The sequence below is a fragment of the Castor canadensis genome, chromosome 2 (genome assembly GCF_047511655.1).
Source record: "Castor canadensis chromosome 2, mCasCan1.hap1v2, whole genome shotgun sequence".
NCBI classification, from domain to species: domain Eukaryota; kingdom Metazoa; phylum Chordata; class Mammalia; order Rodentia; family Castoridae; genus Castor; species Castor canadensis.
The window spans coordinates 48,281,947-48,309,717 of NC_133387.1; the positions used below are offsets into that span (position 1 = coordinate 48,281,947).

Here is a 27,771-nt window from a genome sequence, read left to right on the forward strand (position 1 = left end):
GACTGATAGCCAGAATATATAGGGAACTCAAAAAACTAAATTCTCCCAAAATAAATGAACCAAGAAAGAAACGGGAAAGTGAACTAAACAGAACTTTCTCAAAAGAAGAAATTCAAATGGCCAAAAAACACATGAAAAAATGCTCATCATCCCTAGCAATAAAGGAAATGCAAATTAAAACCACACTAAGATTCCACCTCATCCCTGTTAGAATAGCCATCATTAGCAACACCACTAACAACAGGTGTTGGCGATGATGCAGGGGAAAAAAGAACCCTCTTACTCTGTTGGTGGGAATGTAAACTAGTACGACCACTCTGGAAAAAAATTTGGAGGCTTCTTAAAAATTTAAACATAGATCTGCCATATGATCCGGCAATACCACTCTTGGGGATGTACCCAAAAGAATGTGACTCAGGTTACTCCAGAGGCACCTGCACACCCATGTTTATTGCAGCACTATTCACAATAGCCAAGTTATGGAAACAGCCAAGATGCCCCACTACTGACGAATGGATTAAGAAAATGTGGTATTTATACACAATGGAATTTTGTGCAGCCATGAAGAAGAACGAAATGTTATCATTCGCTGGTAAGTGGATGGAATTGGAGAACATCATTCTGAGTGAGGTTAGCCTGGCCCAAAAGACCAAAAATCATATGTTCTCCCTCATATGCGGACATTAGATAAAGGGCAAGCACAACAAAGGGATTGGACCTTGATCACATGATAAAGCGAGAGCACACAAGGGAGGTAGTGAGGATAGGTAAGACACCCAAAAAACTAGATAGCATTTGTTGCCCTCAACACAGAGAAACTAAAGCAGATACTTTAAAGCAACTGAGGCCAATAGGAGAAGGGGACCAGGAGCTAGAGAAAAGGTTAGTTCAAGAAGAATTAACTTAGAAGGTAACACACATGCATGGGAAAGCAGTGTGAGTCCCTGTATACTCCCTGTATAGCTATCCTTATCTCAACTAGCAAAAACCCTTGTTCCTTCCTATTATTGCTTATATTCTCTCTTCAACAAAATTAGAGATAAGGGCAAAATAGTTTCTGCCTGGTAGCAAGGGGGTGAAGAGGAGAGGAAGGGGTCAGGGGGATAAGGGAGGGGGCGGGGGAAAGAGGGGAGCAATGACCCGAACATTGTATGCACATATGAATAAAATAAAATTTAAAAAAAGATCATTTCTGATAATATCTATTTTTATGTGGTGCATTTAGACCATTTCCATTTGAAGTGATTGTTTATATAATTGAATTACTATCTACCATACTTGCTACTATTTCTGTTGGCCTTGTTCATTGTTCCCATTTTTTATTTTTAGTCGTTTTTCACCTTTTTTTGGTTTTAAGTTGGCATTTTATATGATTCTATTTTTTCTGTTCTTTCACTTATCATTTGTACTTCTTTTTCCTCTTTTCTAATGGTTGCCTTGCAATTAGCACTAAACACAGACTATTAATCGAAATCCACTTTCCAATAACACTATACACTTCATGGGCAGTGTGAATAACTTATTAAAACAAGATAATCCCTGTTCCTCCTTCATGTCCCTTGTATCATTGCTGTTATTCATTTCATATATATAATCATGCATAAGCATGTATTCATACATAAGCATACGTATGTGAACATATTGTTATTTTGAATATGCTATTATCTATCAGATCAACTATGAGAAAAATAAGTTTTTATTTTGTTTCACATATTCCTTCCCTGATCCCTACTTTTCTTTATGTAGATCTGAGTTTCTGCAATGTAACATTTACTTTTCTCTGAATAGCTTCTTTTAAGCTGTGCACGATGACACATGCCTGTAGTCCCAGCTACTTCGAAGACAGGTAGGAAGATTGAAACCCAAAGGTGGCTGGGGTGCAAAGTACAGGACCCTGTCTGAAAAACAAACTAAAACCAGAAGGATTGGGGGCGTGGTTCAAGAGGCCCTGAGTTTAACCCTTAGTACCTCCAAAAAAAAAAAAAAAAACATGGAAAGATAGAGCCAGCTGCCGTGGGTATCTCCCCATCCCAGGTCCATTAGGCTCTGATATAATGGGATCTGTTCTTCTTAAGGTTGGCTTTAAGAAAAAATGTTCTGATATATTTCAGAATAATTCCTTTCCCCTTTTCCTTCGTTGTGATTATCACCATAAGAACGTGGTAGAGCTCCAGGAGATAGAACTCACATAAATGTAGGGTCCTTGGATATCTGGATCCCTATGGAGTTCTTGAGTCTTAGACCAATTCTTCAGTTATAGTTCAGCACCAGTTGCCTCCGAGGGTTAGTTTGCAGTAAGTTGTGATTCTCTATGTCTGTTGGTCTCTCCAGATCTGGGGGCAGCAGTTTCCCTTGTGACCTCACTTCTCTTATGGCTCTAAGAATTGTTTACTTTTCAGTTTGTTCAGTTTTTTACTTATTTTTTACTTATTATTAAGATGGAGTGACAACTTCCAATCTTTGTATGTGCCAAACCAAAACCTCAAAATCTTTATTGATCTAAATTGAGTTAATTTTGCACATATGGTGTAAAGTTAGGCCATCAAACTTCCTTCTTTCTCATGTGGCTATCCAGTGGCCCTAACACCATTAGATATAAAGACTCCCCTTTTTTCTGTCTAATTGTCTTGTTATCTATGACAATCCTCAGATCAGGTTAGAAAATACTAGTTTATTTCTGGACTTTAAGTCTATTCCAGTGATTTATCTGTCTGTCTCTATGTCAGTACCATACTGTCTGTATTACTGAGGCTTTCAACAAGTTTCCAAGCAGGAATTGTGAGTCTTCCAATTTTGTATTTCTTAGTCAAAATTTTCCTTTTTAGCTACTGGGGATATATTGAATTTTCATAGGAGTTTTAGGATCAGTTTTAAAAAGAAGGCAGCTAAGATTTTAATGGTTGTATTTCATTTTTGTAAGTATCTATAAGAGTGCCATTAAGAAAATAAATAATATTTACTTAGAGTAATTTTGGGGGCTTCTCTTTTCTTTTGAAAGGCCACAGCTATTTTCATCTTCTCAAACTGCTCCAAGATTATTTAAATGCTACTGTCACCATATTCTGTTTTATTATGTTATGTTTTATTATGGTCTGTTTTATTATGAAATCTCATTAGCCTAAATTTAAATAGTTATTTCCTCATAATTGGTAAGATACACACCAAGAAAGTATTTTTTACCTTGCTGTGCTTACCAAACAATAGTTTTTCTCTTGATTTCTTAAATAAAATATTGATAGGCCTTGTATTGAGAGACAGGTATTTGTTCACTAGAAAAACTGGCAAAATGTTGAGTAGAATAGCAAAGTCTGCCTAGAGCTCCGATGTCCGGAATGTAATTTCACAATCTTATTATAAAGAATTCAAGTGGAGATTTATTACTTACAATTATTTATTATTTTAGTACTAAGGTTGTCTTCTAAGCATAATTATTATTTTAGTGCTAAGGTTATTTTCTTAACAGTGTACCTCAAGGATAACTTTTTAATGTAAGTAGTCTACTAAATGTAATGATATAAAAAGGATGAAATGAAATCTCTAGAAATTAACATAGAATGGAGACAATGTCTGATACACCAAGACACTCAGTAAGTATTGGCAGAATAAAGGAATGAATGAGCGGAAGCCTACATGAATCACTGCTTTTGAAGCCTCGGCCTCTACCTTAGGGATGATTCTAGTTAATCCCTCAATTCAAAAGGGTAAATCCTGCTTTCAGGGTAGATTGTTTTTCAGTGTTTTCAATTTTCTTAAAGGATAACTTGAGATTTTCGCATTTTTGCAGCGTTTATGTCATGGTTGGTGCCGATGTCCCATTTTCTTCTTGTTTACGAGAAGTTGAAAACCCACAGAATCAATTGAGATGCAGTCAAGAAATGGAGCCTGTGATAACATGTGATAAAAAATTTCGTACTCAGTTTTACATTGACTGGTGCAAAATTTCACTGGTGAGTTTTCATTTAATTTTGTTCTTGCAGATCTTATTAGGAGTGATGTGACTGGACATCACATTTGACTAAAACCTGGATTACTTTTAGAAATAAAGCCTGGGTTTACTTTGCTAACTGAGGTGCACTTCCTTGACTTTAAGGATTTGGTAAACTCACTGATGGTGCATCCATTTAGGAAAAAGTATCTCCACTTTTGTGCTCACTTTACCCATGATTAGTTGTTGAGGCTGGGTTAGCTTTGCAGGTGGCCCAAGTAAACCTCTTGGGCATGCTGGTGGCTGTTAAATCAGCACAGATTATGGAGCCAGTATAGTGTGTGCAGAACGTCTCTTCTTAAATATGCTGCCAGTGCCTCACTTTGGAAGGAAAGAATGGAGTGCAATAATAAATTTGAAAATAAAACAGTAAGTATTATGCTCTGATTCAATGTTCTGGAAACTCAAATTGTAGGAAAAGTTCAAGGTACCAGAAACAATTCCTAGTGAGGAGAGTTAGTAATTTACTCAAAGCCTTCAGAATAAAGTCATAAACATTAAATATTTCTCTCTAAATCACATTTTAATTTACATGCTAAAAGATTGAGGAAAATGTGAGTGAGGTTTCATATATATATATATATATATATATATGAGATATGCATAATATTTTTATAATCATAAGCTGTGTTAGATTTTCTGTTATGTATCTCCATATATAATATTTTGATCCTACTATCTGAAAGGTAGGAAAGTTGTTTTAATTCTTTAGTGACCTTTAGATTTAACTTCTGTCACTCTTTGTGATTGGTGGTGAGTGAATTAGGTCTAAGTTTAAAGTTGACATTTGAACAGTTATTGACACATAAACACAACTGTCACTTCATGTCTAGAGAGCCAACTGCAGGCGGCTTTCCAGCATCCAGTGATGAAGAACACATTACTCACGTTGCAACACTAAACACTCCCTGTGACTTTTTGCTCTTGATTCTTTTTCTCTTGACCTTTGCATCTTAGAAAAATAATGGCCCTTCTGTGCCTTCTTAAATGAAGTAAAAGCATTTCCTTGTTATGGTTCATATGCATGATGGGTAAATGTTGAATTTACCAGAGCTCAATATTTTACTCATGATACTTATCATACAAGGCTGTGAAAGATTGAACAGCTGAGATCATAATTTAGAAAGATTCCTCTTACCAGAGTCAGGAGATTGCAGACCCTACCAGCACCATTTTACTTGTGGTCAAACCCTTATGTGAGTTCATGTTTAGGAATATTGTCTAATTTCTAAAACCTTAAAAATTACATATGTGCTTTGAAGATTTTAATTCCCATGGTAAGGCTTTCTAAAATGGAAAGGTTGGGAATTTTCATTTTTATTTTACATACATGTATTTATTTATATGCTACATCTCGCCACAGAAGATTTCAGGAGGCTTAAATGAGTCATACAACACACCTAATAAATAAAATATTAAAAACAGAAAATTTGCAACCTAAACTTTAAAGGAAAAAAGCACAAGTTTGTGTTTGATGACGAGCCTCCTAACGTCCAGGATTTTTTTTTTTTAAAGGAAATTCATCAGGTATTTAATTCCCATTCTTTAAAAGAGGACAGAGCATCAATTCCTTTGCAGAAAATAGGTTTTTGCTAGCATCATGTTATTAACAAAATTCTTTGAGTGAAGAGTTTTTTGAGAGATGTTGAATAATGTTGCAAATAATTCTCAACACTTTTTTTAGTAGCAAATGTAATTTTAAAAATTCACATAGCTACTTTTTAGTGTCCATCAATGAAAACCTTAGTATAATTAAATGCAACTCAGTGAAAGCAATTCAATTAACATGGAGATAAATTAACACGGAGCAAGTGTGTGGTTTTTGATCCTGGGATAGCATTTAGTAAAACCACAGCCTTGGACGGATTCCATCTTCCATTGACGACTTTTCCTAAAAATTACTTCTGACAGCTGGATAGCAGAAGAATAAAGAACCATGCATTTGGAAGTTGTCCCTTACTTCTTTTTTCTTTTTCTTCTCTCACCAACCTTACAAACCATACCTGCTACCTGTTTACCAGCTGGTTTGTGGTTTTTAACACCTACAGTAGAGGTTTATCATGAGGAAATAAGAAATTTACACAGTAGTATCAAGGACTTCTGCTTTGGAGAAAACCAACAGAAAAACCCATATATACACATGCCCACGTACTATGTGTGTATGTTTGGGAATGCTGCAGGACGTGAACACATATATTATATGCACACATAGTGTGAGTAGGTTTATATGCTGCAGGAGGAACAGAAAATAGGTCAAGATTATTACTTTCATTCATTACCTCTCCCTAGCTCCAATAAATAATTGCAAATTCAGGGTGGTAAAGTAATTGGAAACTAATTGGCTTGTTAAGGTAATTTGTCAAAGAATGTTCTGGTGTGTCTAGATCTTAAAAATCTCATAATGTTTGCGGCTATTAATTTGATGTGTAATTGTCTTCTTTTGCATCAGGTTGATAAAACAAAGCAAGTGTCCACGTATCAGGAAGTGATTCGTGGAGAGGGGATTTTACCTGATGGTGGAGAGTACAAACCCCCTTCTGATTCTTTGAAAAGCAGAGACTATTACACGGATTTCCTCATTACACTGGCTGTGCCCTCGGCAGTAGCACTGGTCCTTTTTCTAATACTTGCTTATCTCATGTGCTGCCGACGGGAAGGAGTGTGAGTACTTTAAAACATTAATAAAGAACTGGAGAGCCTGCTAAGACAACAACATAGGCGATGCCATTAAAAGCAAAGTTTCATTTAGTTCATAAAATACTTTATAAATGAATTCAAAATGTGTTCAAGTCAAACTGAGTACTTCATGCCTTTAAAATGAATTAAAGTGGTTTGGAATCTAGTAAATTAAATTAGGGACCATAATTACTTTATTCAAAAATTATTAAGGCTAGACGTAAATTCATGCTGGCAAAACAGTCCCTAGACTAATTGAGGCTAGGCACCAGTTATGCAAGCCATCTTGTGTGAGCAGACTGGAATCTGTTGACCTTGTAACTACACTTTAACTATATAATGTGTCTTAATCAATTTGATCAGAAGTGGTGGTCAGAATTCTTCTGGAAGTCATTCTGCTGTCAAACAGGGAATTTAAACATTTAGATGTTTAAAATATATTTTAAAAATCTTATGAACAAATTAATGAAAATAAAGTATCATTTGAGTAATAAATCTTTACTTCATGAACAGTTAGTACTTTCAAGAATCTTTGTGAACTGAAATAATCTCCCAAGATTACAAGATTACCTGGAAGTCAGGGTAAAAAAGTAGGGACAAAAAACATTAATAAAGCAGCAAGTAACAAATTCTTCATTTTTACATGTAGCTTGATTTCATTATGTCATAGAATTTATTTCCATCAAGAGCTTGACTCTTACTGTCCATTTTTTCCCGTTTTCTGTGTGTCTCTCATCAGTATTCCATTGCTATGTGTGTACTCATCCAAGTAATATCACGAACCTGGTGGCAAATGCTGCCTGGTTGCATTACAAAGTGACAACGTCAGCATTTCCACATCATGCAAGATCCCATGAGCATATAGTCTTAATGTTCCAAATATCAATGCTATTATTTAATTCATAAATTTTGTTTTGTTTCTAGGGAAAAGAGAAACATGCAAACACCAGAGTAAGTGTCTTCTTTCCTGTTATTTTCTTTATCATTGTTTTTTCACTTCTCAGTTGCTCACCATGCACCAGTATGTGTGTCATGCTTTCTTTTCATTCATCATCTTTCATAGTTTATTTCATAAATGTGAAAGCTGCTTTCTAAAGAGTTATTTAGGAGGGGTAGAAACTAAAAATAAAAAGGGTTTGAAAACTAAGATTACCTAGATAAAAATTAAACCTAAAATATTCAGGCTGAGAATATTAACTTGCCATTTATATTATGTGATTCCCAATCTGCATTTCTATAAACCACAGAACAGATGAAAAGACCTTTCATACAAGTTTTCCTGAATCTTCAGTAATAACCTACATAAAATGAAACTTCTGTGAGTATTTATAAATGCCCCACCAGAAGCAAGAAATAAAAGCCACGGTAGTTTTATCTTAATCATAGGAAATAAATAGAATACTAGCTTGTTACTTAGGGCTGTAATAGTAACACAGAGCTTTATAGCTTAATTTAATTTAAGATTTATGTACTTCAAATCAGTTTGCAATTTTTAGTTCTGCTATGTTAAAAGGATGTGAGATGTATCTCCTCTGAGATAGTTTGTAGAATGCCCAAAGTGCAATAATGTCTTGTTATTTTAAAAGCAAAAAAAACCTTTCAAATTGATGATCCATCAGGCTAATATATGATTTTAAATATATGTTGTTAATTTCTTTTTTATATAGTATCCAACTGGTCCATCACAGTGCTATTCAGAAATCTACCAAAGAGCTTCGAGATATGTCCAAGAACAGAGAGCTAGCATGGCCCCTGTCAACACTTCCTGTGTTTCACCCTGTCACTGGGGAGATCATACCTCCTTTACACACAGACAGCTACGACGGAACCAATATGCCATTGATGCAAACACAGCAGTAAGTATCCACTTGGACCCACAGTTATTAATATGCATGAATATTTTTACTAACGTCTATAAAGACCAGAGCTTTTCATTGTCGTTGCTTTTGTTTGTTTATTACCAGAAGAGAAAATACTAAAAGGTCTTTGATAGGGTAGCTTCCAACCCTACTGGCCTGACACAAATCTAGTAGAATTATTTTCAGAAAATACTGTTGTCTTCACTGATCCAAATAATGTATGTACCTTAATATATAAGAAATTGATATCGATTATAAGCCATCATACATGTTTGCTCGAAGATGAGTTAATTGTAAAAAAGGCATATGCTAAAACATGAGAAACCGATTGGTTTTTAGAGATGTTAGAATTACTTGATTTTGTTAGCCTTTTTTGATTACCTATGTAATTTTTCTCAGGATAAAGGGTTTTTAAGGGGTTCTGTAATTTGCTTGTATATCAAAATGAGCAGTTCCAGTTTGGGCTTTGAACATATATTTTCATAGTACAAACCTTCTTCAGTGCTAGAAGGACTATGGTCAGAAAGCCTTGCTGAGGACTTTGTAAGAGGTAGGTATGGGGGAGGAGGTTGAGGAATTTTATATGCCTAGAAGCTAAATTTTGATATGTGAAATAGTGGGTAAAACTGTTTAGTTTTTAAGACTCTGACCCTATTTTTCTTTTTAAACTTATGTTAAAATCGGTTGAATTCAATTGCTCCAAACACTAGAAATCACAAAGTTTAGTTTTGAAATATTCTTTATTTTCAAACTAAGCAGGATGGATTTCCAAAAATATTTCTCTGTCCCTTTTTCACTTTCAGAAACACACACACACCCCTTAAAATATTTTAAATAATTTTTGTTTTATTATTAGTGCATATGAACTGTACAAAATAATGAGTCAATATGACATTTTCATACATGTATATAAATATACTTTGTTCATATTCACCCCCCCATTACTCTTTCTTGTCCTCTGCCCCCTCCCCTCCTGCTGGTCCCTTTCCTCATCTTCAAACAGTCCCCTGTCTACCTTCACGTCTTTTGTTTTTTTAATCCAGATTCCATATACGAGAGATAACATGTAATAGTTGTCTTTTGAGTCTGGCTTATTTTGCTTAACATGATGATCTCCAGCTCCATCCATTTTTCTGCAAATGGCATAATTTTGTTCTCTTTGTGACTGAATAATATTTTCTTGTGTATATACATGTTTTCTTTATCCATTTATCTGTAGATGGACAGTTAGGCTCATTCCATAACTTGACTATTGTGAATAGTGCTGCAATAAACACACAAGAGTAAGCACTGATTAAAAATTTATCTGGGAACCATTCTGGGCACCAACATTGTCCCAATGAGAGTGCTTATTTTGTAACCAGGTAAAATGCATGTGATAATTCAAAGTTAAACAGTAATTGAGATGATGTAATGCAAATAGTCAGACTAGATACATTTGCTCAAAACACTTTAGAAATCCAAAAGAATTATCAGTATTTTCTGAAAGTTCTCTAATATCATATGGGTCAATGATGTGTTTATGTATATGCATATATTTGTGTCTGAGTAATTCAAGTTCTTTTAATAGTGGGGGAAAATCACATATATTTCAATTTGAGGGGTTTGAAACATTAGTCTTATACCAGGGAAATAAGTAGTTAAGATTCACAGAATTTAGTTAGAAAGGATGGATTTTCATGCCCCGTAAAGGCCAGTGGCCCATCTGTTATGGGTCACCTCAAGACTCAGTTTACCAGAATTAGATACTGATGAAAAATAATTAATACAGTTTTAAGAGTACCATAATAATGCACAATTTACCAACCTCTCCTGCCCTTTGAGATGGAAGTTATGAATAACTATCATTTATTTCCAAAATGAAAAGAATTTCTATTTACTCTAGAAGGCTAGTATTTTTAAAATTTTTAATAGTATCATATTATTATTGTACTGGGATACACTGTGACATTTACAAATTGCTTAGAATATATCATAGTTAAATTCACCACCCCCCCATCATTCTTCTTTATCTCCCTTCCCTCATTCTTTTGAATACTTTCAGTAGGTCTTGTTTTTCCATTTTCATAATATTTCCATTACATTCAGCCTCCTATACCCTTTCTTTATATCCTCCCCCCACTATTGCCAGCCCCCAGACAGGACCTGTTTTACCTTCTGTCCTCCATTTTTGAAAAAAGACATTTTTTGTTTGTTTAAGGTAGCTAGACAGGGAGTTTCATTATGTCATTTCCATGTATATGTGTATTATATCCCAAATTGGTTCATCCCATCCATTTTTCTCCTTTCTGTCTTAGTTCCCTTCTTATGGTGATTTTATAGGTTTAAATATTCTGTATTCATTCTTGTATAGGAAATACATCAACCATATTTGCCTTCTTAACTTCCTTCTTTTATCCTGCCCCCTCCTGTTAGAGCCCTCCTGTTAACTTGATCTATTTTTCGTTCTTGTCCTTCATTGTTTAGATGTCTGTTCATTGGTCAGTGGGATTTTTGCCTTGGTATTATACCTGTACCTGCATTGTACGTAAGACAGTGTAACCCTCCTCCACTGCACTTCCCCATCCTTTTCCCCCTGTCCTGTGTTTTTTAACAGTTTTCAGCATGTTCCCTTGTGTAAGTATTTCTTACATTGTTTAGAGTGCCAGGGAAATGTTGATCAGTGTTCTTCCAAAATGGAATGGTCTAGTATACTTGGAAACCAGGTTTTTTTGGTTTTTAAGCTACAAGAATTCTCAATCTATTATGTGTGTTGATATACTTTGTGAATCCATGAACAAAGAACAGAAGAACTAACTCTTCAAAGAACACAATTTGAGAAATACTTCTTTTGACAAAGTCACAATGGAATAAAATTTTAGAATATAAGACTATTTGTTATAATGAATAGGGAAACTTGAATATGTTTGCAAATTAGTAAAACTCTAATGCTAGTGAAATTGAGTGAAGGAGAAAAAGGCTGCTCTTACTTTTTTTTAAATACCCTTTCTAACCATGTATGTTGAAAATAAGAAATAGATCCTTAAAAATTATTTTGGCTCCTTGTGGTTGGAATTTTGAGATATTGCTATTAATATACAAGCAAAACAACATCTCCTATGTAGTTTACAACCAAATGCATCATCCTGGTCCTTGCATAACCCATCAAGACCACCATTATGTTGATCAGATCCCTCTATTTGCAAATGTGATAGGTTATTACATTAAATTTGCAACAATTTCAACATACATGTTTTTAAGTCCAGAACACCTTCATATTATTCAAATTTCTGCTAATGGAAAAGCTCCATTAACTAGCACTTCTATATAAATAGGGTACATGGATAATTGATGATGTTCACAGTGATTGTTCTGAGGTACTGCAGGATCGTCAAGTGTGACTGACTCATCAGAGGAAAATTAAATTACATTCGGTGTCGCTTCAGTGTAGAGTGTATATTATCTTTCTTTTATTCTTGGAAATGGATAATATGTGCACAGTCTCTATGGTAACTCCATATAAGCCAGAATATGTGATTAACCTCATTTTCCAACCAGGTCAGATAATACTGAATTTATTATATTGGGTTCATCATAGCTGTCCTTTATAAGAATTCAACTTTTACACTTTAACTAAAAAAATCAGCTTTTTAAAAAGTTTTATTTCAGCACCAAATAGACACATACAAATATTTTGCTCATTTGGATGGAACTGAATTCTCAAGATTAAAGTGAGGCATTATAGTTGATGAGGTATTAATGGTACAGTACTTCCTAACCAGATATATGATTTGATAATGCTGCCTTGTATTTACTAATTAACCCCTCCTGAAAAGGCATGCATTTCATCTCCACATATTCATACTAAGTATACTGAATTTATCACTCATAAATAATTTGGCCAACTGTAGGATTTTGTGTTTCTTCTTTAGGTTTGATACCAGAAATATTCAGGCATAAAAATATGGCTAAACATGTATGCGGGCTGCTAAGCAGTCAAAGCCTTCCTTCAGAGCTGCATAGAAACTAGTCTAGACTTTAAACAAGTCCATCTTCCGCAGAGGTACAGAGAATTTACAAGAGCTGCAATGAGGGACTGCTACTGTTGTCAGTTACGCAGAAATACTCTTTTGGTAGAATGCTTCACAGGACTCCAGACTGGCACCATAAATTACCCAGTAAAAAAAAAATGTGTAATCATTTGTAGGTGATAAATTGCAGCACTGATAAGTGAACTAAATTAGGTCAGCACTGAGATTAGATTATTTACCTATCCTGATATTTACTCAGGGAGAGATCGTGTGGTCATTGACCTCAGAGGAATCTATGATCCAGCTTACAAGCAAAGTGACTAAAGAAGTAGTAAAAAGGGAAGCTGGGATAGAACTGGAAGACACAATACATGCCCGAAAAGAGGGTTTTCATTTTGGACAGTGTCCCTTTTTCTTTTCAAATCACAGACATAGTATAAACAGTCTGTTAAATTATTATATAGTCTACATATATAGCTTTGAAATGATTTTACAAGTACAGGAAAATTGCAAGATGCTACAGAGAGTTTTCAACTACCATCAGCCAGTTTCTCCCATTGTTAATACCTAGTACCATGGTACATACATGAGGAACCCAACATTGGTACTTTACTATTACCTAGACTACAGATTTTTTCAGGTTTCAGTAGTTTTTCTATTCTTTTCCTCTATCTGTTCTAAGATTCTATCTAGGACACAATAATAACCATGTCTCCTTAGTTTCCTCTGGTCTTGGCAGTTTCTTAGACCTTCCTTATGTCCCAGGGACTTAAGAGTGTTGAGAAGCACTAGCCAGAGTTCCCACTCCCCACTACCCAGCCCCCAGCCCCTTGTCTAGTCAAGCTTTCTGCATCTACTTAGTTAATCTTTGTAGCTCACTGAATGCATGTTACCATTGATAGCAGGAAGATTTTTCTTTTTCCTCTACAGATAGTCCCCCTATTACATTCTGGAAGCAATTCTTAAATGTAAATTACCTTTACCCAAAGAGTCATTGTGATTGGGGGTTATATCTGTGAACAAAGGCTTAGCCACAAAAATCTGTCACAGATTTGGTTGACATACCTCAAAAATAAACCTTTATAATTATTGCAATGAAAAAAATTAAATTTTCAGTCATAGAATTTTATGTCCTAAAGTTAAGACAGAGTCTCATGTAGTTTTTCCCTAAACCCATTGTTCCTCAGAAACACTATGGAACAGACCCCAACCTAAGTGTGAGGATTTGGAGTCCTGTGTTAAAGTAGAGTAGGACAAAGGTTGAGAATCCCTGACTGAAAGGTTTAGAGGGCTTAAGTTTTAGGACTAGGAAATGCTTCAGGTATTTCTGGTGGGAGTGCAGTGGGAGTGGAAAGATGTGGCTACTTTTACAGTTCCATCTAGAGTCTTAAAAGGGGAACCTTTGTTTTTTCCTGAATTCCCTTGAGGGGATATGAGTGAAGAGGAGCAGTCCCAGTGAGCTTTATTTAGAAAGTTTGGACTACTTGTGAATTTATGCATATCAACCTCTAGACTGATCCACACCTCCTTAAACTCCTTGAGGAAAAGGTTATGGAGAAGTGAGAGATTTGTGCTGATTAGAAAATGGTGCCTGAATGGGACAGAAAAATGTTAAACCTTGAAAAGCTAAAAACCTCTTAGAAAGTACAGTCAGTTTATAAGTTTATGTTTTGGGAAATAGGCATTGAAAGTAGGATCCCAAATACTCAATTTTCTAAAAATAATAATAATAATGTATTCTTAAATTTGTGAGAAATTATGATGCTTTTGAGGGAGAAGACCTGCCTCCTTATTAGTCTTTTCTTGTGACCATGTCAATACCAATCAATTTTTCCAAGTGGGAGGCATCTTTATAGAGGACCCTTATGTAATGAGTAATACTGGAAAGTGCCCTATACATTTTCCAGGACGATTTTAATTGGTTATTCAAAATTTTCCTTATCCATTGTACTAAACATAATACCTAATCCAGGTTAATTGGGTGTCCCTCAAAACAGGAGGTTGGTTGTACTTAATCTTTTGTAAATTAACAATTATAAAAGTAGAATTAAGTCTTTATTAAAGATAGTAACTAATCATTTTAGCTTTTATTTAAGTATTTTTCCATTGGCCTTTCTTTTGGTAATAATGAGAACCAACTTAATGATAAAATTCTATAAATGAAAACTTAGGTTTTGATTAAAGTTACTGTCAGTTGAAGAGACTACTTCACGGGACCAAGATGATGGACTCCTGTTGACAAGAACCATCAGGAGCCAAGTACATTTCAGAACCATTAGCTTTTTAAATTTTTTTAATTCACCACGTATACACTAAAAGTGATAGCTACAATATTGCTTTTGATGAGTTTTGGTTCCATAGGTTTATACTGCTTCAATTTAAAGATCTGATGCAGAGAGAAAAAAAATTTTAAAAACTATTTTAAAATTTCTTTAGGTATCCATTACAATACTACATTGATTGTGGTTAACATTAAGGTTTTAAAATTTAAATTTATGATATTTCCAACTTTTTTGTGACCTTCCCTCCCTTCTTTCTTTTTTCTCCCCAGATAATTGGCATAATTCCTTAGCAAAAGTGGTTATAGGTTCAAGTTATCATTTTTATAGTAAAAAATTTTGTGGAAAAGTGAAGGTGGGCAGTGTAAACTTTGCTGAAAGAATTGGGAAATCCTCAAAATGTTTTGCTATTTCTTATTTTAAATGAGCCCATAATATTTCAAAAAAGAATGTTGTATTCCACATAACCAGCGTCATTTTCTTTCACCTCTGTTATAGATTCTGTGGCTTTATGCAAATCACTTTGCTTTTGAGTGTTCAATCAAGGAGCAATATAATCAGTTGATAATCATCCACCTTACTCACAGAATTACTCTACAGGGTATCGAAGAATGTTAAATTACCTTGAAAGAGTTGTACAAATAACAAATAATTGGATACTCCCCCAAAATCACCTATTTACTAATTTGCAAGTTATTACCTCTGCTTTCTTAAAGAATGAAGTTTCTGGAATGACTAATTTACACAATTTTGTATTTAAGTGCATGTAATTAATGGCAATAAAATTAGAAAATAATTAATGCTAATAATTCAGAGAATTAGTTTTTCTTAACTTTCTACATAATGCCACAGTTTATACATTATAGTCCATTAATAACTTAATTATTCTAAATGGTTTTATGACTTTATAAAGGTCCTTTCTTTGAAGGATTATAGGGCCTCTATTTGAATTCAGCCCCCACTCTCCTGTCTAATTGCTGTTAGCTGCTTGCTTTCACCAAAGATGGAAACCCTCCCACTGTCTTCCTGCGTCCTCTGCATCTTAACTCCAGTAGAGTAGTCTTAGGCAATTTTCCAGTGTGCCTAAAGCAGCTTTTATGAGGCACCTCCCTTCAACTCACAGGTAGATGACATTCTAATACTCACAGGCTTGCAGCTATTCACAGCTTTGGGCAGCCACAAAAACAAGAGCTTTGTGTACATACCTTGGTGACTTGGCAGGAAGGAGTCAGAGTTAAATCTCAACACTGTTTTTGATTGAGCACCTTTTCTGCATATATAAGCACTTTTGATATAACTCATCTAAAGTTTCACTGGAGAGCATGTATATAGTTCAAACTTAGTCAACTGCAACATACACTGCAGATAGTTTTAAATCCTCAAACCAATGTAATATACACATACACTTTCTTGTATCTTTTCCAGATTTCTTGCTAGGTTGTGTATTGCACTTTATCACCTAGACAAGTCCATTGTGACTTTAAAAGTTTAGCAGTGTAGTTGGATAGGAAAAAGTGGAAGCTAGAGAAGAAATGATGAGATCTGAGTTGTCTTTGACCAGTGGTTTTTCACAGAAGGATATGTTGAGAGGAACACCACAAGAGGGGTTTCCAACTACAGCATCCTAGTACTGACTTTGAATTCAGATTTGAGAAATCTGTGTCCGTGTGTACCAGCGACTTCCCATGTCAGAGTGCCTACATTCTGTACTTTCTTTGTCCTCTTTGCTTTTCCCATTTTGTGGAACTGAGTTGATCTAATCTGTTAATAGATTGGGTAGAGCTAGAGACGATAGGGAATGAGGAAGTGCTTGCTTATGTATGTGGTGTGCATGGGCATATAGGAGGAACGCTGTATTAGTTTAGAAGGTAGATAGAGCCAAATCAGTTGTACCTGAGTAATTAGCTAAAAAAAAAAAAAAAAAAATCCCCACCCCAAATGCCCAGTCTTTATTTTTTGTTTTCTTCTGGTGGGACTGAGGTTTGAACTCTGGACTTCGCCCTCACAAAGCAGGCACTCTACTGCTTGAGCTACTCCTCCAGTTTATTTTGCTTTGGCTCTTTTGGAGATGGGGTCTCAGGAAGTATTTACTGTGACTGCCCTTGAACTGCAGTCCTTCTGATATCAGCCTCCCAAGTAGCTGGATTACAGGTGTGAGCCACTGGAGCCACATCTTTAAGTCTAAAACTTATTCCTATTTGTGGTTTCTAAAGTCATCTTTTTAATTTTATGACCAAAACCCATATAAATATATTGTCTGAAATACTGAAAGAATAAACAAACCAAAGGAAATATTCCCTTAAAGTACATGAACACAAGTATGGTTAATATACAATAGCAAGAAAGAATGCAGTCAATCATTGGGATGAATTATTAAATAATTCTCTTAAACTGGATTAGAATTGATTTTGTTATTTCCTTCACAGTATATTTAAAATGGAGCTGAATTGTTAAAAATCACCCAAAGGCATTACCTAGAGATTAAGAGTTTAAACAGTATTCAATTGGCACGTACTGGTTTTCACTTTAGATCATTGAATTTAGAGCATATTTGCCTGGCAACTGTTTCTTGGAAGTTTCTTAGATCTGCCTTAATCCAGCATGTGGAACCTTAAAAAAAAAAAAAATAGCAGCCAGGATTCCGAGCTCCCTTGTTTTGACCCAGGAAACCTCACCTTTATCTCTTTTTGCACATCAGAGTTTTGTTTAGAATTTCAATTAAAAGGAATTGCACTGCTGAAGAGAGAGAGAAAAAAAAACCTTGAAAATCTCTGGCTTGGATCAAACCTTACTTGGTAGCAAGGGACTTATTCCTAGAGTCTCTTCCATATGGAACCTAAATTGCACACTCTCATAAACTAATATTAATATCAAAACTTGAAAACAAATGGATGCATCTGCATGTTAATAAATGCATTAATTATGTGAGTCTTCGTAAGTATCTTCACTTATGTATGTATTTATTGAAAAAAATGCATGTTTCTGTTGTAGATAACGGAAAAGTGGAATGGTTTGTACTTACTAATAAGACAGAGAAATACAGTGACAATCAGCGTATGTCTGAATGCATGCTGAATGTCAACTTCATTGAGAAGGGATATTTCTTAGTGAGTAATGAGGTTTAGAAGAGGTGTTGTTGAGATGTTCTTTTTTAAATTTAAAATAATATTTAAAAATTTAACAACATTCCTCATATTTTTTTTACTCATGAGAGTAATACATACATGTCTGCTGTAACAAATCTTGAGTTGAATTTGCAAGGACAAATGCAGATTCATTGGATGCAGGACATGGTATTAGCTACAGTGGCTGGTTATTCTGTTTCAAGCAGATGGGTGTTCATTGTACAGGCCAGAGAGGTTGATAGCTGCCAAAGCCATGCGAAGGAACCTGAAACTTAATTTGCAGATAGATGTAAGGAAATATTGAAACATGTGTTATGTGAATGACATAATCAGATTTTTGTCTTGGAAGATCATTCTGATAGAAATATACAGAGTGGATTACAAGAGAGCAAGAATATAAATCAGGAAATAAATCAGACTAGTAAGGATGCACATGAGAAATGATGAGAGCTTCAACCAACTTAGCAGTGGAGATAGTGAAGAAGAGGACAGATTCAATTGAGGCGAGAAATGACTTCAGCTCCCAAGTGACTGAATGTGGGGACTGAAGGAAAGAGAAGAGTCAAGGATGACTTCTGCATTCTGACTAGTGTGGTTTTCTGGGTGGCTATTTCCTTTCATGAGGATCAAAGAGCACAGGTTAAGGATGGCGAATAAGGTGGTAATATGCATTAAAGAGCTGTTACAACATGACCATTGTCAATGTATGAGTGCATATACATGTTCTAAACCTGGAGCTTAAGGTGTATAGATTAAGAACATGGTTTCTGGAACCACTGTGTCCAGTCTTCATCCACCTCCTTCCAGCGATGCGGACTTGAACCACCAAGGCTATTTCCTCATCTACAAAATGGGAAAAATAATACGACTACTACCTCTTAGGGTTGTTGTAAAGGAATTTAGAGTATAACACACAGTAAGAATTCCAAGAATATAATCAAATGTTGTTATTTTCTATAACAGTAACTCAGGTCTTCGTTCCTCATTCGTAAGCTCATGAAGCGGGGAGGGGGTTATGCTGGGTCACATGATCTGGTGCTCTCTGGTGCAGTGTTTTATTCTAATGTGTTGCCTCTCTATTTACATGTGTGTAAACACAGCTTTACTCAATAATGTCAATCATTTCTAGGAACTTGCCACACCAGACTCAGATTCCCCAACAGCAGACTACAGGTGAGTACTAAAAATATTAAGTTGATGTTTATGGATGAAGTTAATAGATTAAAAGATAATTATAGCTGTGTATAATTTATGAAGTGTTAGCTTCAGCAAAGAGGGCAAAACATTTGTATCATTCCTTATTCAGACTTAGACCTCAGAATAATACCTTAGATTATTGCATAGATTTGCATCATAATGATAAACACAGGGTAAATGATCTTAGAGCAAAAGCATCCCTGGAGGTCCTGTCTAATTAAGGAAGACTGCATAAAATCCCTTTCCTTCGGTGGAGTTCCCTATTCTTCCCCTTGGAATGAAAGATTTTTAGCTTGGATGCATCCAGGATTTGTCTCAGTAAGTGAGCAGCTTGAAACTGACTCTTACAAAAGGAAACCATTGTGACAAATCACTGAGGCTTCAGGGGGATAAATGGGAAATGGCTGGCCTGGTTTTAAAGCTGCTTTAAAAAGCTGTTACAACATGACCAGTGACAACAAGATGGCGGACAATTTTCCCTGGACTATTCTGTTTCCCTAAGACTTGCTTTCTTTAAGTTTATTTCTTTCAAGTGTCCCTAAAAATTTTCCACAGCCAATTATTTCATTCATCTCAGTAATGAGTAGATAACTTATTCATGATTGTCTTCTAATTAGTGGTTGATTCCTAGTTCTAATTGCCAGGCAACCAGTAATGCCTTTCTTTGTAGCTCTTTTGGAAAAGCAAGGGAAGTTTTAAAAATGTAAGTTGGATGTGAAATTCTAAGTGTGAATAGTGTCATTGTGGTAGGAAAGCTATTAAGTAAGTCTCCTAAAAACTTCAGGCACATATAGAAATGTATTAGATGTTTTCATTCAGAAATTATCTTCTCTTTCTGCTTTCGGGAATTTAAGGAGATTTTCGTTTGACAACTTTTCAAAGATTTGAGGCAAGTATAATGAAGTTTTTCATCAGATTTTAATTATGAGATAATGTTTATAGCATTGTTTCCCACAATTTTGATTACTTGTTTTAATTAAATGCTGGCATGATTCAACAAGACTGTTCAATATATTGATGTGGTGGTGCTGCTTGTAAGCATTTAGGAAATTGATAAAGATACAAACTTTGTTATAAATATGTCACCTAAAGAGAAAAAAAAAGAACCCTTACTATTACTAATTATGAATTCTTACTATTACTAATTTCATAGCTGTTTTTTAAGAGGAAAAACTGTAAAGGAATATTTCTACTACTTAATAGAATATTTAATAGGAAGAATAGAAATATTCTTCCTCATTAATCTCATAGATTTCTTTCTCTCCTGAGATGTCTGTCTTCTGATTCTTGATTATTTCAGGCACGGGTTTAGTAGAAGAGAGATAATTCCTATAAAAATCGTAAATATTGTTTTGAGCACTTAAAAAAAATCCAGATTTTACTTATTTACTCACAAGGAGAAATAGAAAACCTGAGGAGATGATATTAACAGATGATGTTACTTGTTTGATAGTCACAAAGATTTTTAGCAAGTAGACGTCTTAGTGTGCTGCATTTTAACGGGGTGCTTTCCCAAATACAAGGAAAACTTATGCCTGAACAGATGTGGTAAGAGCCAAAGACTTTCCCTAGGGGGATTTTAGGCTGTTCAACTTAATTTCCTAAATTATTTTTCTAAAACAGGTTTTGGGGAACAGGGATTTTGCTTGAGTCAAGAAAGCTTTGATCTCCTTTTTTAGTTAACACTGTAACTTACTATCTTCTTGGTTCTCTCATGTTTTTCGGCAATTTTGATCATGTTATTGACTAAAATGTGCTGTCTATTCTTGGTGGGTTTGTTGTAATTGTTGTTTTATCAGTGAGTCTCTAAAATGTCTGCATGTTAAAGGGAGAGTGTCCATGGAAGAATTTTGTATAATTAAGAGGGATTGTTGTGTTTCTGCCTCTGATACATTTGAAACTAAGTAGAGCCATGCCTCCTGGAGAGGAAGCTTATGGCAGTTTCATTCTTTATTCCCTTTCTATTCATTTACATGCAAAATGTTGTTTCCCAGTTTCTGAATTATTCTGTTCTATCTGCAAATGCATGGATTCAGTGCTGTTCATGTATTTTCATGATTATAGTGAGCTTGGCTTTTCTTTCACCCTGTTTAAACTACACCCTAAAGAGATAGCCACATTTGTGCATGATCATTAAGAAACAGTAACTGTTTTTTTTTCCTCCATGCACTGTACTAGTGTCACAGTGTGCTTTATGAAGGTAATGGAAGCAGTGAATTTTTCTCTTGGATAGCAAGTAATTTTATTTGTTGCTACCTATATGGACTTTATCAGGGGAGAATAGATTTTGAAGTTTGTTTCATGTAGTTAGTTGTTTTCTTTTAAATTCCCATCAAGAGTTTACAAGTGAACTAGCTGCTGGTGTTATATAACTGGGCTTGAGCACTAGCTGGGATAACAGAGCAGTTAGAAGGAGACAATAGCACTGCCCCTTTGGACTAGACCCAAGCCATTAGGTTTGATGCCTCTTCCGTTTTCTCGTTTTCTCTGTCCTTACAGCCCACATAGTATTTTTTTTTAAGCCATGATTAAAAGGTACAGTCATACATCCCCCAGTCAAACCTCACTCTGTTTGTTTATTGTGTGAGGAATTCTCAGGCCTTACCTTTTGAGAAATATAAAACATTACCGTTTGGTTCAGGAAGGGGAGAACTAGTTTAGAATTTTTCTTCCTTTTTTTTGTTTTTAAGAGCAAATGCAGAGAAATAACGCAGTGTAATTATTGTAACTTATGTTAAGAAGATAAAAAATTTCTCTTTGTGATAATTTCTTTCATACAAAACATAAAGATGTTCTTCTCCTGCCTAACCCATTCTCATATTCTTACACATTGCAGGTAAATGGTATCCCTGAAGAAAGGAAGCTGACGGAAGCAATGAATTTATAATCAGCCGACACAACAATTACGTCCTATTTTCTTTCTCTTCCAATAATGCATGAGCTTTTCTGGCATATTGGTATGCATGTTGACAATATTAAGTATGTACCAAAAAATACAGCATAACTTTCATTTTACTAATGTATTTTTTTTGTACCTAAAGCATTTTTGACAATTTGTAAGACACTGATGACTTTATATTTGTTACAATAAAAAGTGATCTTTAAAATACATATTAATGAAGCCTAATGTCTGATAAAATTTACTTCAGAATGTATTTGATTGCCTCTAATTTGGTAGAAATCTTTTTGTTGCAAAGAACAGGTTCATGTGTTCATCTTCACTCAGTGTGATTTTATTAAGGGCTTCCTGTAAATAATAATATAAAGTGTGCATGCTTCTGGGCTCCGGGTGAGCAACCATTTAAATAATGCTTTAACACTGACAGACAGTAAAGCCTCTTTTTCATACTGTGCTTCATGGAGTGTTTTAGAGTAACCTAGTCTTACGGATTATGGTACTGATAATACTCTGTTCATACCGAGCATTCCAGGTTGTGTACTTACCTGGCTTCATAATCAGATTCTTGGTCTGAGGAGCAGGTATTACACAGAAAGAGAATAGTTACTAACAGTGACATGAGTTAGGTCCGTAGAATCCATGGTGGTAACTGTGATGTTCAAGGCTTAGCAGGGTTTCGTTCTATCATGGTGGTCTGCTTCATGCATCTTAGAACTAGTGGATCAATTTGGCCATCAGAACAGCTTTATTATACACTGGACCAGCTAGAATCTTCTATTGCTCTATTCTGGGCCAGTTTCTGGCCAGAAACTTGTCAGAAGTCACACAAATGCTATCTAAATCTGCTTCCAAAATCCAAAAGGAATCCCTGGGGTTTTTTTGTTTGTTTGTTTTGGTTTTTGTATGCAGCATGTCATTTTCATTGAGGGGGAATGCTCTACGGTTATCATAGTTTTGTAACTGCCTTCCCCATTTCTTTCTTAGACTTAACAGGATGCCAGTTCTTTTCTTTCTTTTCTTTTTTTCTTTAAGAATCTTACTATGTAGCCCAGGTTGACTTAGAACTTGAAACTCTCCTGCCTCAGCTTCCTGAATGCTGAGATTATCAGTGTGAGCCACCACGCTGAGCTCTTAAATTACTTAAAGATACATCACTACTCTTATCCTTTTCCAAGACATTTTCACTTGCTAGAGGATTGCCACTTGCTGTGATCACCTTGAGGCTGTAAATGTACTGGGCCAGGGTCATACCCTACGAGGAAGAAGAGGCACAGAGACATACTGAAAGTGTTGACCCTGCCAAGTGAAATAAAACTGTTCTGGTCAGTTAGATGAGTACAAGCAAGATAAGGCACAGTTGACAAGCAAGGTACTATAGATCCGAAAGTTTACTTATTTGTTCTGTGGTGGGGACTAGAAAATGTAGGTGGAGTTAGCATTGGTTTTTGCATTGACCATAGTGAGAGGAACTGAATGGAGATGGTATCATTGGCTAGCATCTCACAAATCATCAGTTATAAGGCGTACTCTCTTTAAATCTCCCTGGAAAAGTAATCTTGCCTCCAACTTAATATAATTTCCTTATCTAATGTTGCTACCCTATTTCATGTTCCTACCCTATTTCATGTTCCTACCCTATTTCATGGTCCTAACCCTAGTTCATGTTCCTAATCCTATTTAATTTTTTTAAGTGGGGATTCTGCTACATGCTGAGAATTTTCCCGCAGGGGGAAATGACTACATGGAGAAGTAGTCAAGTTGGGTCCCCAACTTGTAAAATACCTCTTCAGTTGACTATAGTTAGCCCTTACCCTAAAAAACTAGAGTGGTTTTCTGCATATTTAAGGATTTGAGTAAACTCAGATTTAGATTCTAGACAGTCCCTGAAAGTTTACGAGTTTTATGTCCTCTAAACTACAGTCTTCAGTATAAATGACAGCTTGTCACTGAGAAAAGCTCTAGGTTCAATCACCATATTAGTTACCTGATGTTGAAAGACTTCCCACAGGCTCCATGTCTATAAACCACCTCGTCAGAGTTGACTAAAAGAACCATGATTCTTGAAAACATTTACGCTAGTAAGACTGCTTCTCACCAAACTTCTGTGTCTGTTTCTATCCCCATCACCTCTTTCTTGGATACTGGTGAGTGTTCGTTAACAATTTCATAGCTCTGAGTTTCTGAAGATAGAAAAGAACACTAGTTTAAAATGTTAAGGCTAAATTTGAAGCTAAGAAAATACTTAGAAGATAATTAAATAGAAAGTAACAACAAGACCAAGACCTCCAAGTAATGGTCCAAGATTTATTTCTTTACATGTTGTGACTCCAGTGGATGGATAAAAACCATTCTAAGATCTATTTGCATTTGAAATTTCCTATGGAACACCCTTACCGTTTGCTTATTTGTTGAATACTCAGTATGTTAATATGATTCAAACAGTGTTGTAAGGATGCAGTAAGTGACCCAAACACAGGTTCTGCCTTCATGAGGAAGAACTTATAAGTAGGAAAGAGAGATGCTAATCAAACAATCATACAAACAAGTATCCAAGCTCATTGTGATAACTGCCATGAAGGAAAGATAACTGATATTATGAAAGATGCTAATTAGAAGGAGACCTGACCTACTTAGCAGGGTGAAGAAGTTTTCCTAAAGAAGTTTGTGCTGATTTCAAAGGCCACTAGAAATTCATGATGAACAGAAAAAATAAAAAGTTTCTGAAGCAGAGAGAAGAGCATATCTAAGTTCTTTAAAGAGAAGATATCCTAGTAAGCATAAGGATCTATCAGAGACTCCATTATGGCCAGTCTATGTAGAGTAGGTAAGTGATGTTTGAAATGTAGGGGAGGGTGAGACCTTAGAGGTACCTAAGGACCAACACATGAATGAATTTAAAGGCAGAAAAAAAAGTCTGAAAGATTTTAATAATGAAAGATGATGTCATGTTTTACATTTTATACAAGTAATCCAAAAATAGTATAGAAAACAGAATAAACAGGCAAAGAAGATGTGGATAGACCACTTAGAGACCTATCCACATAGGTCCCTATCTCTAATACAATTAGAGAAATAATAGCTTTGACAATGATAGTGGTAGGAGGTTCAAGAGCTATTTTGGAGGCAAAATAACACTTTGAAATGGTATTAAGAAGCAGAAGGGCCCCAATTCTGATGTATGGTGCTACCCATTGTGACAGACAATATTGGATCAGAACAAGGATTAAATAATTATGAGTTCATTGCTACGCAAGGTAAACTTGAGGTGCCTTTAAGAAAACTAAGAGAAGTAGACAAGTAGATATATAAATGTGAAGTTAAGAATAAAAGTCTAGACTGGTGCTAGGATTGGTGAGTATCTAATTTGAGGTAGTCATCAAAGTCATGGGGTTGATCAGAAAACTTACACCAGTATGTTTCCCAAATGATTCTCAGCCAAATCATGTTATGGGATACAAACAGTTGGATAATTACCAGAATCTATTGGTCCTGGATGGTATCTTGTTAATAGCTCACAAAATTAAAATGTCATATTCCTTATTGTTTTTGTAGAAATTCTATTACTTTTTAAATAAATCTACATTTTTAAAGATTACTTATGTGCTACAATCATTTCTATGGTCAGGTCATCTTACTTAATAGGGTACAGTCCATCTTAGATAGTTTTTATATTATGTTTAATTTTTATGTGATTAAGAGTCCTCTTATTACCTTAACTTGGGAACACATGAGTGTGCTGAAAACAAGGTAAGTGGTAAGACAATGAGAAAAGATTGAAGTAAACTGAATAATAGGCCCCTATCTCTTTTCGTTTTAAACAGCTCAAAATATCTTTTTGGGTTGTCTTAGGGCCATTTCATTCATTCGTTGAGTGGATATTTCTTTAGAACCTTTTATTTTCTAGGTACTGAATTATACAGTGCTGAATAAAACTGTGATGAAAGATGATAAATAAATTCTAGTACACTGTGTGGCCCTACTTAGTGCTAAATAATTATTTTCTGAGAGAATTAATTTAAGGCCTAATCTAAAGGTTATGAAAGTTAAAAAAACAAAACAAAACAGGGTTATAATAAAGAATGGAAAAGGTAGTTACCTGAATCAGACTAAGTCTATCTGAAGAGAAAACACTGAAGATAAGATGTGAAGAAGAAGCATGTGCCAGTGCCAGTCACGCTTAGCAATCTTGTTAAAGGAAACCATACCAAAAAGCCAATGTAAGGAAAGTAGGTGGTGGTTGTTTCTGCCCATTATTGATTCATCCTTTTGGCAACCACGCATGTCTTTCTCTAGGCAGCCATTCCCTAACATACTTTCAATCCAGGTGCTTCCATTACGCTTGGCAAGATATCTGGCACCAGATACGAGGTCTGACTAATTAGAATGCCATATCCTACTGGACAGAGGTTAGATTTATGATACAGTAGAGCCTATGACATGCAATTCAATTTTATTGGGACTGGTGACAGAGGGGGGAATGGGCTCACGTATATTTTCTGATATACGTGAATCTTGGGTGAAAATAAAGCCAACAGAAAAAAAGAGAGAAGCTAACTGGTCAAAAGCCCATTGGTTCTCTACATGCTAAAAGGCAGTGAGGCTGGGTGGCACTTCAATCTCAACAACATTCTGGTAGTTCTTCAGAGTTGGAGCAAATGAATGTGGGGGAAGTGGATTTGGACGATTCCAGAAATATAAACAGTTCTATTCTTGTAGACTTGGTGAGACATTTATACTTTATTCTAAAAGCACTGGAAATAAAGCATTTGAAAGAAAAGTAACATCCGATTTATATTTAAAATTACTCTAGGTTCACTGAAATGGTGAAGTAAAGACTACTGAAAATTTGATAAATGAGGAAACTGGCAAAAATGGTCAGAATTAACAATTTCCAAACTTTGGAAGTTAATGAAAGGCTTGCAACAATCTGGGGAAGATTTATTGAAAGAAAGCAATTGAGTGTTAGTAAGAACAGCAAGCTTCATTGGACTCTGTCCTGCCCTGTTCTCTTTCCCTCTCCAGCTCTGCAGTGGGTTTGCATACAGCCTGCAATCACAGTGAAAACTAACCACCTGTTAAGCCACCAAAGGGGACAGAATGAAAGTGGAGTAAACTCAAACCTTGCTGAAGAGATTTGTCATTATTTTACCTATCTGGTGATTCCCTGGAAGAACAACTTGTGTGGCTCAGAGCTCTCCCCGTGTGAAAACATTTCCCCTGAGACATTTGGTGAAATCTACGAGAGGCGATTTCTGAACTTCCCAGTTCCCAGAGGGGGTTGGATAACAGTTGGGGGAAACAACAGACTTGCCAAAGAGCCTAAGAGGAAAAGTTTGGGAAATGAGATGTTCATAGGGGCTTTGGAAAGTTTTAACATATTCCTGGAATGTAAAAGGCCACATGCATGCCAAGCACTGGTGGTTCACAACTAAAATCCTAGCTACTTGGGAAGCTGAGATCAGGAACATCATGGTTTGAAGCCAGCCTGGGCAAATCATGAGACCCATCTCCAAAATAACCAGAGCAAAATGGACTGGAGGTGTGTCTCAAGAGATAATGCCTACTTTGCAAGTGCAAAGCCCTGAGTTCAAACCCTAGTCTCCCCTAAAATTAAATTAACTACTACATGTACTTGTAAGGTTGTATGTGTGCTCAGGAAGAACCCAAGAAGGTCCTAAACTCTCACCTCTGGATGACCTTGAGGCTCTGCACTCAATGGCAAATGCTAAGACAGAATGACC

At 35.5% G+C, this 27,771-nt stretch overlaps 1 protein-coding gene across 5 annotated transcripts in view; it reads left to right on the forward strand.

The window, feature by feature from the left end:
* Nucleotides 1-22,248, forward strand: part of Sgce (sarcoglycan epsilon) — a 73,933-nt gene extending 51,685 nt beyond the window's left edge. For 2 of the 5 annotated variants that reach the window (XM_074064725.1, XM_074064728.1), the window contains 7 exons: nt 3,785-3,947; nt 6,435-6,646; nt 7,586-7,612; nt 8,329-8,517; nt 19,064-19,107; nt 19,986-20,020; nt 21,968-22,248. In XM_074064725.1, the coding sequence (XP_073920826.1) occupies nt 3,785-3,947; nt 6,435-6,646; nt 7,586-7,612; nt 8,329-8,517; nt 19,064-19,107; nt 19,986-20,020; nt 21,968-22,018 (721 nt within the window). In that variant the 3' untranslated portion in view covers nt 22,019-22,248. The remainder of the gene's footprint in view (nt 1-3,784; nt 3,948-6,434; nt 6,647-7,585; nt 7,613-8,328; nt 8,518-19,063; nt 19,108-19,985; nt 20,021-21,967) is intronic. The other 3 variants (XM_074064726.1, XM_074064730.1, XM_074064727.1) reach the window with 2 other exon arrangements.
* Nucleotides 22,249-27,771: the final 5,523 nt, after the last annotated feature.